At 38.2% G+C, this 14,237-nt stretch overlaps 1 protein-coding gene across 1 annotated transcript in view; it reads left to right on the forward strand.

The window, feature by feature from the left end:
- The first annotated feature begins 2,995 nt into the window (after positions 1-2,995).
- The window catches only part of inppl1a (inositol polyphosphate phosphatase-like 1a), a 34,917-nt gene continuing 23,675 nt past the window's right edge, over positions 2,996-14,237 (forward strand). The window contains exon 1 of the mRNA XM_008425475.3: positions 2,996-3,506. Within this exon, the coding sequence (XP_008423697.2) occupies positions 3,331-3,506 (176 nt within the window). The 5' untranslated portion in view covers positions 2,996-3,330. The remainder of the gene's footprint in view (positions 3,507-14,237) is intronic.

Genomic DNA, 14,237 nt, shown 5'->3' on the forward strand with positions numbered 1-14,237 from the left:
AAAAATTGCTTGATAGCATGATACTCCAGGCTTTCAGTTATAGTATATGTAATAGTTTTCTGAATCCGTTTCATTCAGTTCAATTCAATTAAAAATACTTTATTGATCCCAAAGGGAAATGACTTTATTCAAAGTTCTTCAAAAAGTTGTTGTAGATGCTGATGGCAGTGCGCAGGAAAATTGCCTGTAGCGGTCTGTATGACAGTGAAACAGAAAAAGCCTCTGACTGAAGACACTGTTGTTGTATGACAAACTTACGAAGAGAATGCTCAAGGTTCTCCACAGTTTTGATTTTATGTAAAATCCTTCTTTGCACCATAATCTCCAGTGGTTCCACAGTAGTCCCAGAAGAGAGCCAGCCGTCTTTCTCAGGTTGAGTCTGTTATTTTGAGTCTAGTTATGATTCTGCTACCCCAACAGATGATGGCAGTAGAGATTACACTCTCAACAACAGCATATTGCTGCAAACGCTGAAGGATCTAAGCTTTCACAAGAAGTACAATCTGCTCTGTCCCTTCTTGTAGAAACAATACCTTGTTTCCAGCCCAGGAAACAAGGTATTTATTTTTCTCAACCACCTCAACTTCTTTTCCCATATGGAAATAGTTTAATTCTAGAATTGTGTTAATTCTGACATGAATGTTTTTGAGCCTCCCAACTAAAGGCAAAACCTCTAAGTCTTCCATCCTTATTCCGTAACTCCAAATCAGCTTGGTTCATCACTTATCATTTTCTTTTCTGTTTTGAAGTCTCAGGGCTATTCTAGGTCTTCGTATGTTGAGTTTGAACACTCACTTGGTTCTTGGAGGGAACTCCTGCTTCTTCCCACAATCTATAAACAAGCATGTTATTTTAATTGGCCCATTCTTCGTGGTTGTGTGTCTTTCTGTTAGGATTGTGACGTACTAGTGATGTGACAGGATGTGCTTCGCCGCTCACCCATTGACCACCAACCTCCGTCTGTTGCTTTGTGGAGCACCAGAGCCATCCACCACACCAGCGTGAGTTTGCCTGAGCAATACACCAGACAGTGGGTTTTAAATCCCTTACTCTGAAACTGAAAGTTCTGTTGATGTTAATAATGAATGAAAACAAAAGAAACAAGAACCAAGACACGTCCTTACGATTAAATGCAGTGTTTTTTTGTGTGCAGTGGTGTGGTGGTTACTGCTGTCAACTTAGAACAAAAAGCTTTCACGTTCAAATATTAAGAGGGCTTTGTGTTGGGCTTTGCATGTGTGGACTCTTTGTTTTAGATATTTAAAGAATTCCATCGTTAAATGTCTGTCAGAATATACAGTTTATTGATCTTTGAGAATGAGTTGTATTATTATGCCATTACCATTATATTATGTGAAAATGGTCTCAAGAGAATAATATTATTGTTTATCGCGATAACGACTGGAACAATTTATCATCCAGAAAAAATTTTCATCGTCACAGACCTGTTAATAAGTATGCTTGGCACAACATGTGACACTCCTTTAATCTGATACTTAAGATAAATAGCAATTAAAAACATCTGACAGTTTTTAATTAAAATAATTTTATCCAGAAAACTGTAAGGAAAAATGGTGAAAACATGACCTCAGACTGATTTCTGTTCCTAGTGAATGGATATCCCATGTTTACAAGTCACAAATGAAAAGAAATTACTTTTTTGTCTTTTGTATCAAAACCAAATGACACAACAGCAACTATGTAAGAATTTTTCTTTGTGTTGCATGTGCAGAAGCTGCACAGTTGTGGACGCTGTCAGTTTGTTGTGATGTTTGCATAGCTTGAAATTATAAAAACCAAAGACAAATACAGTAAGGAAGCAAAAAAAAAAAAAAAACTAGCTTAAAAAAGTAGATCTAATATTTTTTGTTTTTTTTGTTAATTTTGCTACTTTCTATTTGCAGATTTAGCTATTGTTCTAGGTCACATACTTAGCTCACATTCAGACAGATACATAGAGTGATGCCATAACCAGAAATAACCCGGCTGTTATTAATACTTAGCTTCTATGAGATCATCGGACATACTTAAGACAGGGACACACACCTCTCGCTGCATGTCGACCTCTTACTTTGTGTGCATGTCTATTCGAACCATCCATTTAAGTGACCAGGTTTTTTTTGTTGTTCTTGTGGTGTGTCAGTCTAGCCCTTAGATTGGCAGCTACATCGTCTGTGTGTAAATGTGTGTGGTCTGGGAAATAATAGAATTGCATAACTGGATTACAGTGCATGTTGAGAAACTGCCAGAGCTAGGTCTTCCCACTGGCTGTAAGTACCCATAGAGGAAATCCCTCTGGCATTAGTGAAGGGTTTGCCAATGTAGGCAACAACTTGGAGTAGGTAAATTCCTTAAGATCTCTCTGTTAACTTCTTTCAGTATGACTAAAAGTGGATTTAACTTAGAGATCAATCTAATATAGGACTATATCATTTAAGTTAAACAAAAATTGTCCAGATTAACATCATGCAGCAAGTTGCTGCATGATGGTGTTAAGCGGGGAGAGACGGCAGCTTTCTGGTGCGAATGTAGGAAGCTTTTTAGTATTTCCTTACTACACCATGATATAAAAAAAATAAAAAATAGCAGAATTAGGTGCCAGTTTGTGCCAACATACAACCAAAGCAAGATAGTGAAGAAAATTTGTACTATTTGAATTAACGCATTAAAAATAAGATTACATATGATAAACAATCTTCACATAGGGAATCGAACCCCGGACAACCTTTGCACATGATGCATGAACCCTACCAGCCGAGCCACCTAGCACTCCATTGACAATTTTACTGAATGTGATGCAGAATGTGTCCTGGCTTTTGTGTCGTCTTCTGTCTTCCTCTCCGTCTCCTCCATCATCCTTCCATCCACTCATTTTTGAATCAAGCCGACCAGAAATAAACTCGAGAAAATCCCACCAGTTCCCTTTAACAGACCCTCTTGGTGTAACTTCCAAAATAAAGCGTTTCCTCCCACCAGGAAGCGCTTTATTTTGACACGCCACGGCTGCTGACTATGTTGGTGCCCCGCTGTTTCTACCCTGTGTCCTGCGTGGATTTACATACCCTGATTTCCGTGGGACTGGGAAGCGAAAGAGGAGGGTGGTGCGCCTTTCAGGAACTGAGGCGAGCAGCCGCAAACAGTCTTAACTAACTTCACAGATTAACAGCCTGTAGCCCCGCCGCTGCCTCCGCTGGGATAACGTTAACTTTTCTCCGCTTCCTCTGACCCTCCCAGCTTCCCTCTTTAGACTTGTATTACTGCTGTTTGTTTGTCTCTGTCGGAGAAGACGGGAAGCGGCTCGAGTTGAACCCGGTTTGAAGGGCTGTGGCCATGGCCGGGGGAGGAGGCGGAGGGGTTTCTCCGCTGGGGCCCGCTCCGCCGATGTGGTACCACCGGGACCTTAGCCGCGCGGCGGCCGAGGAGCTGTTGGCTCGAGCGGGGAGAGACGGCAGCTTTCTGGTGCGGGACAGCGAGAGTGTCAGCGGTGCTTACGCTTTGTGTGTGCTGTGAGTAACTTCTTTTTTGCTTTGTTTATCTTTGTTTTAGCTTAAGCTGTGTTTGGAGCCCTCAGCCAGATCACATATGCTCCCAGAGAGTCTAGTTTTAGTCTGTTATTACTCTGCAGAGTTCGGCTTGTATAAGTTATAAATAAACCCGCTCTGCTGCAGAAAATGTGATGAAATTGTAGGTGAAGCCTGTGTTTACTTTCTCCTTGAAGGGAAATGAGTGGGAGAGAGGCACAGCCTGTCTGACCAGCAGTGAAGCTCCAGCATGGCCCAAACCTCTGGGCTGTCCCGCTGTGTCTCTGTGTGATGTGGTTCCCTGCAGCGCTCTTTTTATTTTTACAGGATCCTTTGCTGCAGGCGGCCTCGGGCTCTGGAGATGGCTGTAGATAGGAAGGAAAGGGTGGCACACTTTCATGAATTTCTGCAACCTCTTGGTTTCCCGTCTAGGAAGATTCAATATGCATAGGCATTGAATTTTGGGATTTATTTTAGCTCAATGAGCTGTCTTATTCAGTCCACAGATTCCATTTTTCATCATTCAAGGCAAGCTCCACCAAGTTGTTTCCGGTCATAACTGGTAAATGCACACATCAATTGGTTAGAGATCGGAATCGGACAATTTTTCATTGATCATCTTTGCTCAATGAATAAAAAACCCAGCTTTTCCTTCAAACAATCTTAAGGAAACTATAAGACTCCCAAGACAACATAAAAACAAAGGAAGCTTGCTCTATAGCTAAGGTTTGTTTTCTATATCTGGTTTTTGGGACTACAAGTTGACTTCAGTTTGTGGACCTCGAGTTTGTGACATTAAAACAGGGATGTGAGCTTTTCTGTTTGCTATTCTTGCAATTTCCTTCTGTCTGTTGCTTGATGAAAGGAAGCATTCTCTCTTTACCAGTGATCAGGTATCAGGTCTTCTCAGATCTCAATCGAAGGATGTTTTCACAGGAGATCTCCTGGAATTTATTAGTAATTTGTTCAATCTCTCCTATGTGTACAGCAAATAAGAAGCAGGCCCAAAATGGAGCTTAGAGGTGCTTCACATACTAGGTGTATATAATATGACATGATGCTTACAAAGGCATCATGTGAGAATACTGTTTGAAAAGCAAGATAAGTAAAAACTACAGAGTTTTACTGCTCTTTGTAGTTATAATTTAAGTCAGATGCTAAAGAGTTACACATAGCTTTATGTCATATTTGAGATACCAGACTGTGAAGGGCTGGAACATATTGACAGTCTGTCCCCGCAGAGCATTTGTGATACTTCATGTTGTTATGCATCTTTGTCCATTGTAGTTCTGAGCTTTTCAGCATTCAGCAGTTTTCAAATTTTTTTTTTGAATTTCCAAAACTAGCTTTAATTTTGCAGCAGTAGTCTTTTTGATAACTTCCTATTGAATTAAAATAAAGTTGCTAAGTTAGATAGCCTGACATAACAACTGAAGTCAGTTGTACTTGAGTTGCTACACACTTCAGTTCTCAGACCTGAAGCACATCGGGTCTGAGAACTGATGTACTTCAATGCAGAGTGGATTGTGAAATGACAAAACGTCTGTTAAGTTGGATTTTGGTGCCCTGCTTATTCAAGAAAGTGATGAAATTGTTTTTACTTTCATTAGAAAAAAGAAAGTCACTCAGGCAGGAATACCTGATGAGCGGATGAATCTTAAACTGGCCATCTTGTTAACTGCAGAAAATAACCCAACTGGGGCAAATAAAGCGTAGGAAGGTGATGGTTAAATTCTAGAGTATATGACTCTGTGTACGAACACAAAGTTTTAAAAAAATGCATAAAAGCAGGAAACACAAAGCCATGTGACTCTGTGTTCTGACATTGGCTTGACCTACATCCCGTATCAGATAGTTTGCACCATGCTCTGTGGGCTGTTGCATGTTTAGACACCAGCAGGGCATCGTTTTGTGCTGTGCTTTCATGGATCTACGCAAACACATCGGCAGGGATTTTCTTTGGTCTGATGGGGCCGAAAGTGTTTGCTACAAGAAATGTTGTAAAGATATGTTTCTAAAAGTGCATTTTCACATTTTTTTAGTCATAAATTAAGTTTTTTAAATGATCAGGTTTTTTTTAATTTAGATTAGATGTATGTAGGATAAAGCAAACTGCTTATCTGATTCCGCAAAGCACAATTTTTCTTTCATACGAATCTCTTGTGTTATAAAAAAAAAGATTGTTGCTTTTTGATGGCTTTCATTTCTCTTGTAGGTCATTGAACACTGAAAAGAAAAAAATTATTTCCTGGAAGGATGTGGCGCATCATTTTCTTTTTCACCAGCAGCATTCCTGACATATATCATTTGTTCCTAGATGTCTTCCTTCCTTTCTCTTACTGTCTACTTTTGCTTTTTATATCAGTAACGAATGAACCTGACAGGCAGTCTGACTGCTGCTCATAGAGGAATATAAGCACCTTTTTATTATCTTCTTCACCTTGATTATTTACTGTATTGTAAAGAAAAAAATATTGGCTAAGTAAAATACAGAATCCCCACCTTCTGCTGGTCAGTTGTTTGAAATAAGTCACGGAGGAGCATTATTGTGCTGCCCAATTTACTTGCATAAAAAGTATTGACACTTCTGGATGTTTTACCATTTTTATTGCTTTTACAAATTAGTCATGATCCAAAGCATTTAAATTACATAAAAAAAGCTCTTTAATGCCAAAGTGAAAACTGATTACTACAACAAAAAAAAGAAATTAAAGAATATGTTACAAAATAAGTGATCACTTTAATAGAGGCTAGTATTGTCAGAAGGAATGGAATCGACATCACCTGAGTGAAGTGACTGTATCTCAAGCGATTGTAAATATTTAAATCTTACTTCTTTGTACTTATGACTTGCTTGTTTGTAGTTGCATAGAATATTACATTATTATTTTCATGAAATGAGACTATATCATTTGCCTTCTACTTTACAAATATGCATTACTTTATGTTAATCTATAACATAAAATTCTGATAAAATACTGACATAATTGTTTTAACTGTAGCACATCAAAATGTGGAAAAGTTAATAGTGTAGCAATATTGTCGCAAGGCACTGTTTTCGTGAAAATGTAGTGGTTGTATAATTCATAATTCATTCTCCGCTAAGGTTAAGCATGTTTTAATTGTATTGTGTTTTTTGTGATATAATTTTTTATTATAGGACATTAATGCAAGTGAAAGCAAATGTAGAACAAAATTTCTTTACCTTAGGCCACTTCCTGTTGATAATTCAATAATATGAGTGATAAATGTCTTGAATGATAATGATTTTATGTAGCCATTCATAAACACACAATATTTTAAGAGCTAAATAGAAGTCAGTGTTGTGCAGATTACTGAAAATACTATAGAGCTAAATCCAATTAGAAATATCGCTTCTAAAATTGAAAAAAAGTCATTAGAAAAAAATCTAACATGGAATATGTAGCATCTTCATATTCGGCTACAGGCTGTGCATACCACTGTTGTGTTATTCAGGAAAGAATTGGCTACGTAAAAATGTTCAAATGTCATTTAAATAAATGATTACTGAAGCACTTCTGCACAGTTCTGAGGCAAAATGGAAAATATGACCTTATCAGACCCCTCATTTCTCACCTTTTAATTCATTTTGTTGCTATAAGAGAAAGGAAAGAACCTTTTCATCACCAGTAGGTGTGAAAACCCTCCAAGTACGTCACCGAGCTACATGCTGTGGCACCTGGACTGATTTTTACTCATGCTGAAAATTCCTCATACCCTCCTCACGTCACTCTGACCCTCTGAAATGCTTCAAAGATCACATGCTTCTTATTTTAATAGATTGTAACAAAAGAGAGGTCAAAGTGACACTTCAGCACACGAGGGAAAGGAAGTGGCGTTGAGCATCAGAAGGCATGGACTAAATATCAGCCCTCACAGATACACAGCAGCTATGCTGACTTGACCTCCTCACACTTATACTGCTAACCCAGATTGTTCTTTCACGGCCAGAAAACCACAACTAATTCTTGCTTTGCAATGTTTTTTTCTTTTTCGATAATACTAAAATATTTTTATGAAGCCGATTGTTTTCTGAATGATACACAATGGCCTGCATTGCCTGACAGGATATTAAGATAGGTTAAAGTCCCATGTCCCTACATTTTTTTCAGTTCTTATCATTTGTACTTTTTCTCTTATTGTGCTTGCTATCTTTAATATTGTTATTTCTTAGGGTCTGAAATAGTTTTGAACGTGCAGTTCTCAGTCAACTGCACGTTATCTGTTTCATTTAGCCACAGAAACTACTTTCACTTTTGCTAATGTCCTGGGGGGGAAAAAAATCGTATTTGAGTTACAATAATTTTTATGATGACTAAAGGACGACGATAAGAAGATTCCAAAGAAGCAAAAGTTTGATATGCAGAGCACTAAACACACAAAAAAGTTTATTTTACTGTTCAGTTTCTGTCTTCTTTCTTTATCTACCGAAGTAAACTGACTGATGAAAAGACAACTTTTTATCTTCACGTTTACTGTTCTTGCAACTTGAACCTTTCAGGTGTTTTCATGACACATCCGCAAATTGAAATTGATCTAACTGGAATTAATGAGATATTCCATCATAAAGTAGCTTGTTATTGTAGACTTGAATGAAAAGGTGCCATGTTTTTGCTTTGTTTGTTTTTTCATTTACATTTTGTCTACAAATGTTAATCTGAAAGGCCTGGCATACATTTGTTCGCCCTTTGGTCCACTTGCCAACTAAAAGTAATGGTGTAAGTAGTAGAATCTCCCATCTGAGCTGTGGGTCTCTGTATCTCCTCCAGAGTTAACACAACCATGCTTTTTGTCTTGGTGGGTTTGTATTTGTGTCCAAATAGTTGATGGATTGAACAAGGATTAGTGAGCTGCTGAAAACTTAAGATGTTGATTTATATACTTCACTGCATCTTTATCTTTAGCTGAAGTCATGCTGATCTGTTTTCATACTGTCGTTTGTTCACTCATGCTCTGTTTGTGAAGAATATGACACGGCATCATGAAGCATTGCCAATGTTATATTTCCTAATTAATTGACTCCTGAAGTTAATTGGATACACTGGATTATATTTAGGGTATCAGAGTAGAGATGGTTGAATACAGATGCGCAATTCCACACTTTCAACTTTTGATTTTTAAAAATATGTAGAAAACTAAATATAATTTACCTTCTAGGTTCTACTTAAAAAAAAAGAAGCTAAACTTTGTGTACTTTCTGAGTCAATAAAAAGTAAAAAGTTAAATCTCAGTTAAGCTAACAGCTGAAACGACCATGAAGAAAGTTGCTAAAGACAGTATTCAGCTGTCACTAAATATAATCTGACTGATTATTATACTTTTATAACATATTAAAGCACAGTGACAGTCTAAATTTAAAATAGAATAATCATTTTATTAAATGATGATAGCAGAGCAGTAGCTGCATCAGCAGGAAGTAAGGGCATTTGTGTGGTTAACATGTGGTTAAATACTTCATAACCTTTTACTTGTATGACAACCAAAACAGAAAAAAATAAAATAAAAGCGAAAGCGTCATTGGTTGAATCAAAGTAATCCGATGGGACTTCAGTTCCCTAGAACTGGTGGTGCATGAAGACTGCTCTCACAGCCAACCACAGAGTTTTTTATAGTTGACAGAAACCGCTCTGTAGTGAGGAAACAAAACTAACAGACTGACAAGCAGCTTATCACTTTACTTTCTGTATTTGCCTAAAACTGGTTTAGCCCTGAGCTTGGAGGCAGTGGATCCAGATGGGGGTTGGGTTACCCACATTATTGCCATCACTATTGATTACCCAGTTTAATAATTGAAACTTGATCATAGCCACAAACCTCAGTGATCGTACTGTGAAGCAGGGTTGAACTTTGTAAAACAAAGACAAAATAATACAGTCGACATTTTAAACAGTCTTTAAAATTGTGTATTAGCACTAAGTGTGGTTTACAGTATTAAAATGTTTGTATGTGGAGAGTACAGTTCCTTACCATAACGTTTGAGATTTTCAAAAGGCTTCAAATCCAACATGCTCCCAGAGAGACGATAAATACAGTGAACCCTCGTTTTTCGCGGGAGTTGTGTACTGAAAAGAACCCGTGATAGGCGAAATCCGTGAAGTAGTTACCTTTATTTTTTACAATTATTATACAGCATGATTAAATACTCATTGAAACCAAAGAACAAAATCTGTTTTCAGGCCCAAGCATTTTTTTAACAAATGGAAAGCTTTCTTACAAATAACTACAGTCAAATAATCATTTAAATTATCAATACGAAATACAGTAGGACAAATTGTGACTCGCATATTTTACTGTACCTCTGACTGTGACACTGCGGCCTGACTGCTCTGTAGTGTCTTTTTCTTCTGAAGCCTGTGGTGCAGGTGTGTTTTTTGAGAGAATAACATAATTACCGGTAGTTGTTGCTCTTTCTTCTTCTGGGCAAAAATGCTTGCCAAAATTTGCCAAGCTGTATTACGTATATTTCAATACCGTAACGTTATTGGCACACAGGTAGAGAAGGAGCTCGGAGACTGTTTAGCCAATCAGGACGCAGAACACAATGCACTGTAAACTGCACAAAAAAATCCACGAAGCAGCGAGGCCGTGAAAGTTGAACCGCGTTATAGCGAGGGTTCACTGTACTCAAATAGGTAAGACACAGCAAGATTGCTCAAATGAACATATAGGCTTCTTGTTATCACATGAAAGTCTTGCTCTCTCTTGCAACCTGAATTGAACATAAACATCTGAGAGACCAGATCTCCTAACTGCTACTTAAGCAGCTACTTCTTCCCCCTCTAACAACATCCACATTGAAGAGTGTTGTCCTTATTGCAGTCTGCATGTGGTGTGTGCACCGGTTCTGGCTTTCCAAATTGGAATGATAATCAACTATACCTGTCAGAGGATGGCACATGGACTCTCAAATTTATTTCACTGACTTGAGCAATAGAAGGACAAAACAACCAAAGTCGCATGCCCCTGCTCGTTCTCTGCTATACAAATCTAGTCCAATTTTAATTAAATGCAGCTCTGAACTCTGCTAAAAGCTCATTTTCAGCACAAAATTATTTTTGTTAAACTTTCCCTTGTGACTTCCCTTTTTATAGGCTTTGGAGATGCCAACAGTGTATGAAGAGTTTTTATCCTGGCATGGTGCTGACTCTGAGGCCTTTACCTTTCACTTCCTCTTGCTATGCATTTAAATCTGCAAATCTTTGTGTCTACATGCACGATTGTCCAGTTAATGAGAGGAAACAGCATAAAGTTCCTTGAATCTGGTGCATGTATCTGTAAGCATTTTGTTTATTTTATTATTTTCCACCAACAATCCCCATGAAATCTCTTCTGCAACATTTAAATCTCTCACTACAAAGTGATATAGCAAGTAAGTTTGTAAATCTATTTTTAACTTTTAACAAGAGATATTGCAGCTAGCAGTTAAACTGCGCTGCAAAGAAATGTCTGTGCCAGACACATTGGATTTTCTATTTTTACAGTCAGGGCTGCGGTTTTCAATATAACTACAGCACGTCTTAACGTGTCAGGGCTCTGTGTGTGTGTGTTTCAAACGTGGATGTTTCTGTGAAAGCATTCCTCACCAAGAAGGTAAGGCCTGTCTTGTGGAGGTTTAATTCTGTTGTATTTATTATATCGTACAGTGATGTAGTGTTTTAACCTTGTCATTATAAGTATTTAATCACAAGATCTGCAGAACTGCATCAATCTTAAACATTTGTAAAAATGGGCGCAGGATCATGTCGGCATCTCTTCGCTACAACTTTGTTTCCTCTGGCATCTGCTGCTATCCTGCTGCTGTCACTTATTTAGTCATGATTCTCTGTTAGATGGTCCTAATCCAGTTAGGTTTCCGCAGTTGGGTGTTGCATGAAACTGAACAAGGAGATCTATGTGAATACTGATTTCTGTAATTGACTTGGTGACTAGATTACATTAGTGAGACTCAAATGTATTAATGAGTAAATATGAATAGCTGCAGTAGTCAACTTGGTAAATATTTCAAACCAGCACAATATGTTAAATTTAAATTTTCTTTGAAAATGTGATATGACATACACTGACATGGCAAAGAACTGTTGTATGTAGCTTTTGGTAGGTGCTACTACTTCAGGTACCATGCATATAAACTCTGCCTTCCAATTGCATATTTTGGTTGTTTTTGGATGGACTGTATCTGTATTTCATGACGACACCTGATCTAGATCTTAATCACTCAGAGGCCAAACTCAAGGGACCATTGAGGTGTTTTTATGTGAAACATGGTACCTTTGTGTTCTCTTCGAACAGAAGTGGTTCTTTAAGTCAAACACTCCCATGGATATGATTTTTTAGCTAGTCTCTTATTCATTATTGCGTTATGAACACTGGCTTTAACAAAGGCAGGTGAGGGTTTTAGATGTTGTTCATGGTTCATGTGTGACTTCCTAGATGAGTCATTGTTGCCCTTTTGGGGTAATTTTGGTAAGCCGGCCACTCCTGAGATGGCTTGCCATTGTAACTCCTTTCAGACTTATAAATGTCAATGATTTGCTTGAGATTGGAGCATGATGTGTTGTTTTAGAGATTTCATAACCTACCTCTAGTTGTTTAAGAGATTAATAGTAATCAAGTGTGTGTGGGTATAGAAGTTGTGAACTTTGCTTCATAGAAATGTGTTTAATCAAAGTTAATTCCAGAATGAACCACTTATTTCACACAGGGCCTTGTTGTTTTTCCCTTAATAAATGAAATTCTCATTAGAAGACTGCTCAGGTTTTTATTTTTTTTATTTTGCAACATATTTAGTGAACTACGACAATAAAAAAAAAAAAAATCTGTGTGGAACAAATTCTTTTTTACTACGCTGTGCAGTCATGACGGTGAAGATGGGGGAGCCCTCTGTGTGTATGAGCAGGGCAGAAAAGGGTGAGCACCAGAGGGAACCGGTAGGACAATTACAGACAATGACACAAACCTATTGTTGACAGGAACCGCGCACTGTAAACTCGCACAGCGAAGTGTCCAACCCATAATAAACCTTGCTCTCTTTCTCCAGCTCCCTCCCCGTGTTAACTCTGCAGCTACAGGAACAATAGCACTTACTCCGCCGAGCTGCAGAGGATCTCGTCCACGGCCAGCAGGAAAGCACACACAAACCCTGCTGTATACAGCTATAATAGTAGAGCTTGGATTCACTGCCAGGGGACCTCCAGCGCATTGTGCTGTTGAATGTAGTGCCAACATTTATCTTGTTTACAGTGTTGCTCTGAGCTCATACATGGAAGTGCTGTAGGCAGCAGTCTGACAAAAAGCTGCCGTGTATAAAAATCAGTTCAACAAAGGAACTTCTGGTCCAAGTTCCACATTATGTCCCTCTGACCTCAGTTTAAAGTTGCACTATATCCACTGCATGCACTGCAGTGCACCCTTTGCAATAACTACTGTCTAACAAGAAAGTAGCAGTGGTCGGTAAGGGAATGGTCTGAAAATGGAAGAGAATATTCTCTGCTAATTTGAAGATGTTAAGTGCTTCTGATTTTATTCTCAAAACGTGTTTTGGATTTGTGTTTTTGCGTTTAGCCATTTGTATATTGGTCACTGTTACTTGGACATAGTTATGAAAGAGCTCTTTGTATGCACAATGGATCATAAAAATCAAAAAAACCTATAATACTTGGGTTTAAAGCCCTCTGAGTCACAAATTGCATCAGTTGATTCTATTATCTGACACTTCCTGGTTTCGTTTAAGGTCTGACCTGCTGATTTAATTTTTTGACGAATCCCTTTTAGTGTGTAGAAACTGAACACGCACAAAACTTATCTCTTCTCGTGGTTTTGTTGAGAGAGCGTTTATTGACCATAAAATAACAAAAATGTGCTCTGTTTTTGATACAGGATACAGTTTTGAGATCTAACACAAGATAAGGGTTTTTCAACACTGGCCACATTTTAAAATGACTGCGACATTTGGGCCATTTTTAATTTACTGGGTGATTGATAACTGACTTCATGCTTGATCCTTTTTCTCAGTTGAAACCATCACAGGTTTCTGTCAAATGAAAAAAAAAATGGCGAAACATCTCAGGTGTCGGAACTGAATACATTCCCTCTGTTTCCCTCTTGTTCACACAGCTAGGGTAAATAGGGACAATGTTGACTTGCTTATAAAAGCTTTGCACAAGCATTTTGCATAGGATGCCATGCTGAGGCCCGAAATTATGAGAACACACAAGCATATTTGCACCAACCGACAACGACCACAGTGTTTGCTTGGCAAATTGGACATATAATGTGACCGGTCGACTGAGCAGACACGAGCTGCAGACATGTAAATCATTACTCTCCAGCTCGAGGCTGCGGGCACGTTGCACTATCAGAGCATTGATCCATGATTGGTTGAAAACATAAAAAGAGATCAGACCTCTTTTTGGTCTGATAGTGATAGTGTTTGTTGTTGTTTTTTTAGTCAGAAACACTGCGATTGAAAACATGTTAACTCCTTTTTTAATATATATATTTTAAAATTTCCTCATTCTGTCTCTTTAACAGTTCAATGAATAAACGCTGGGGTTCTGTTTTACTGTATCATGCTACAGTAAGGATAAAGCAGGCAGTCACAACTGTGATAGACAGCAGCAGGTTGAAGCTGAACACCCCCCCCACATACACACACACACACACACACACGCAATCCTGTCGACTGAGTTTACGTTT

Source organism: Poecilia reticulata, chromosome 13 (assembly GCF_904066995.2).
Source record: "Poecilia reticulata chromosome 13, P_reticulata-male-v2, whole genome shotgun sequence".
Taxonomy (NCBI): domain Eukaryota; kingdom Metazoa; phylum Chordata; class Actinopteri; order Cyprinodontiformes; family Poeciliidae; genus Poecilia; species Poecilia reticulata.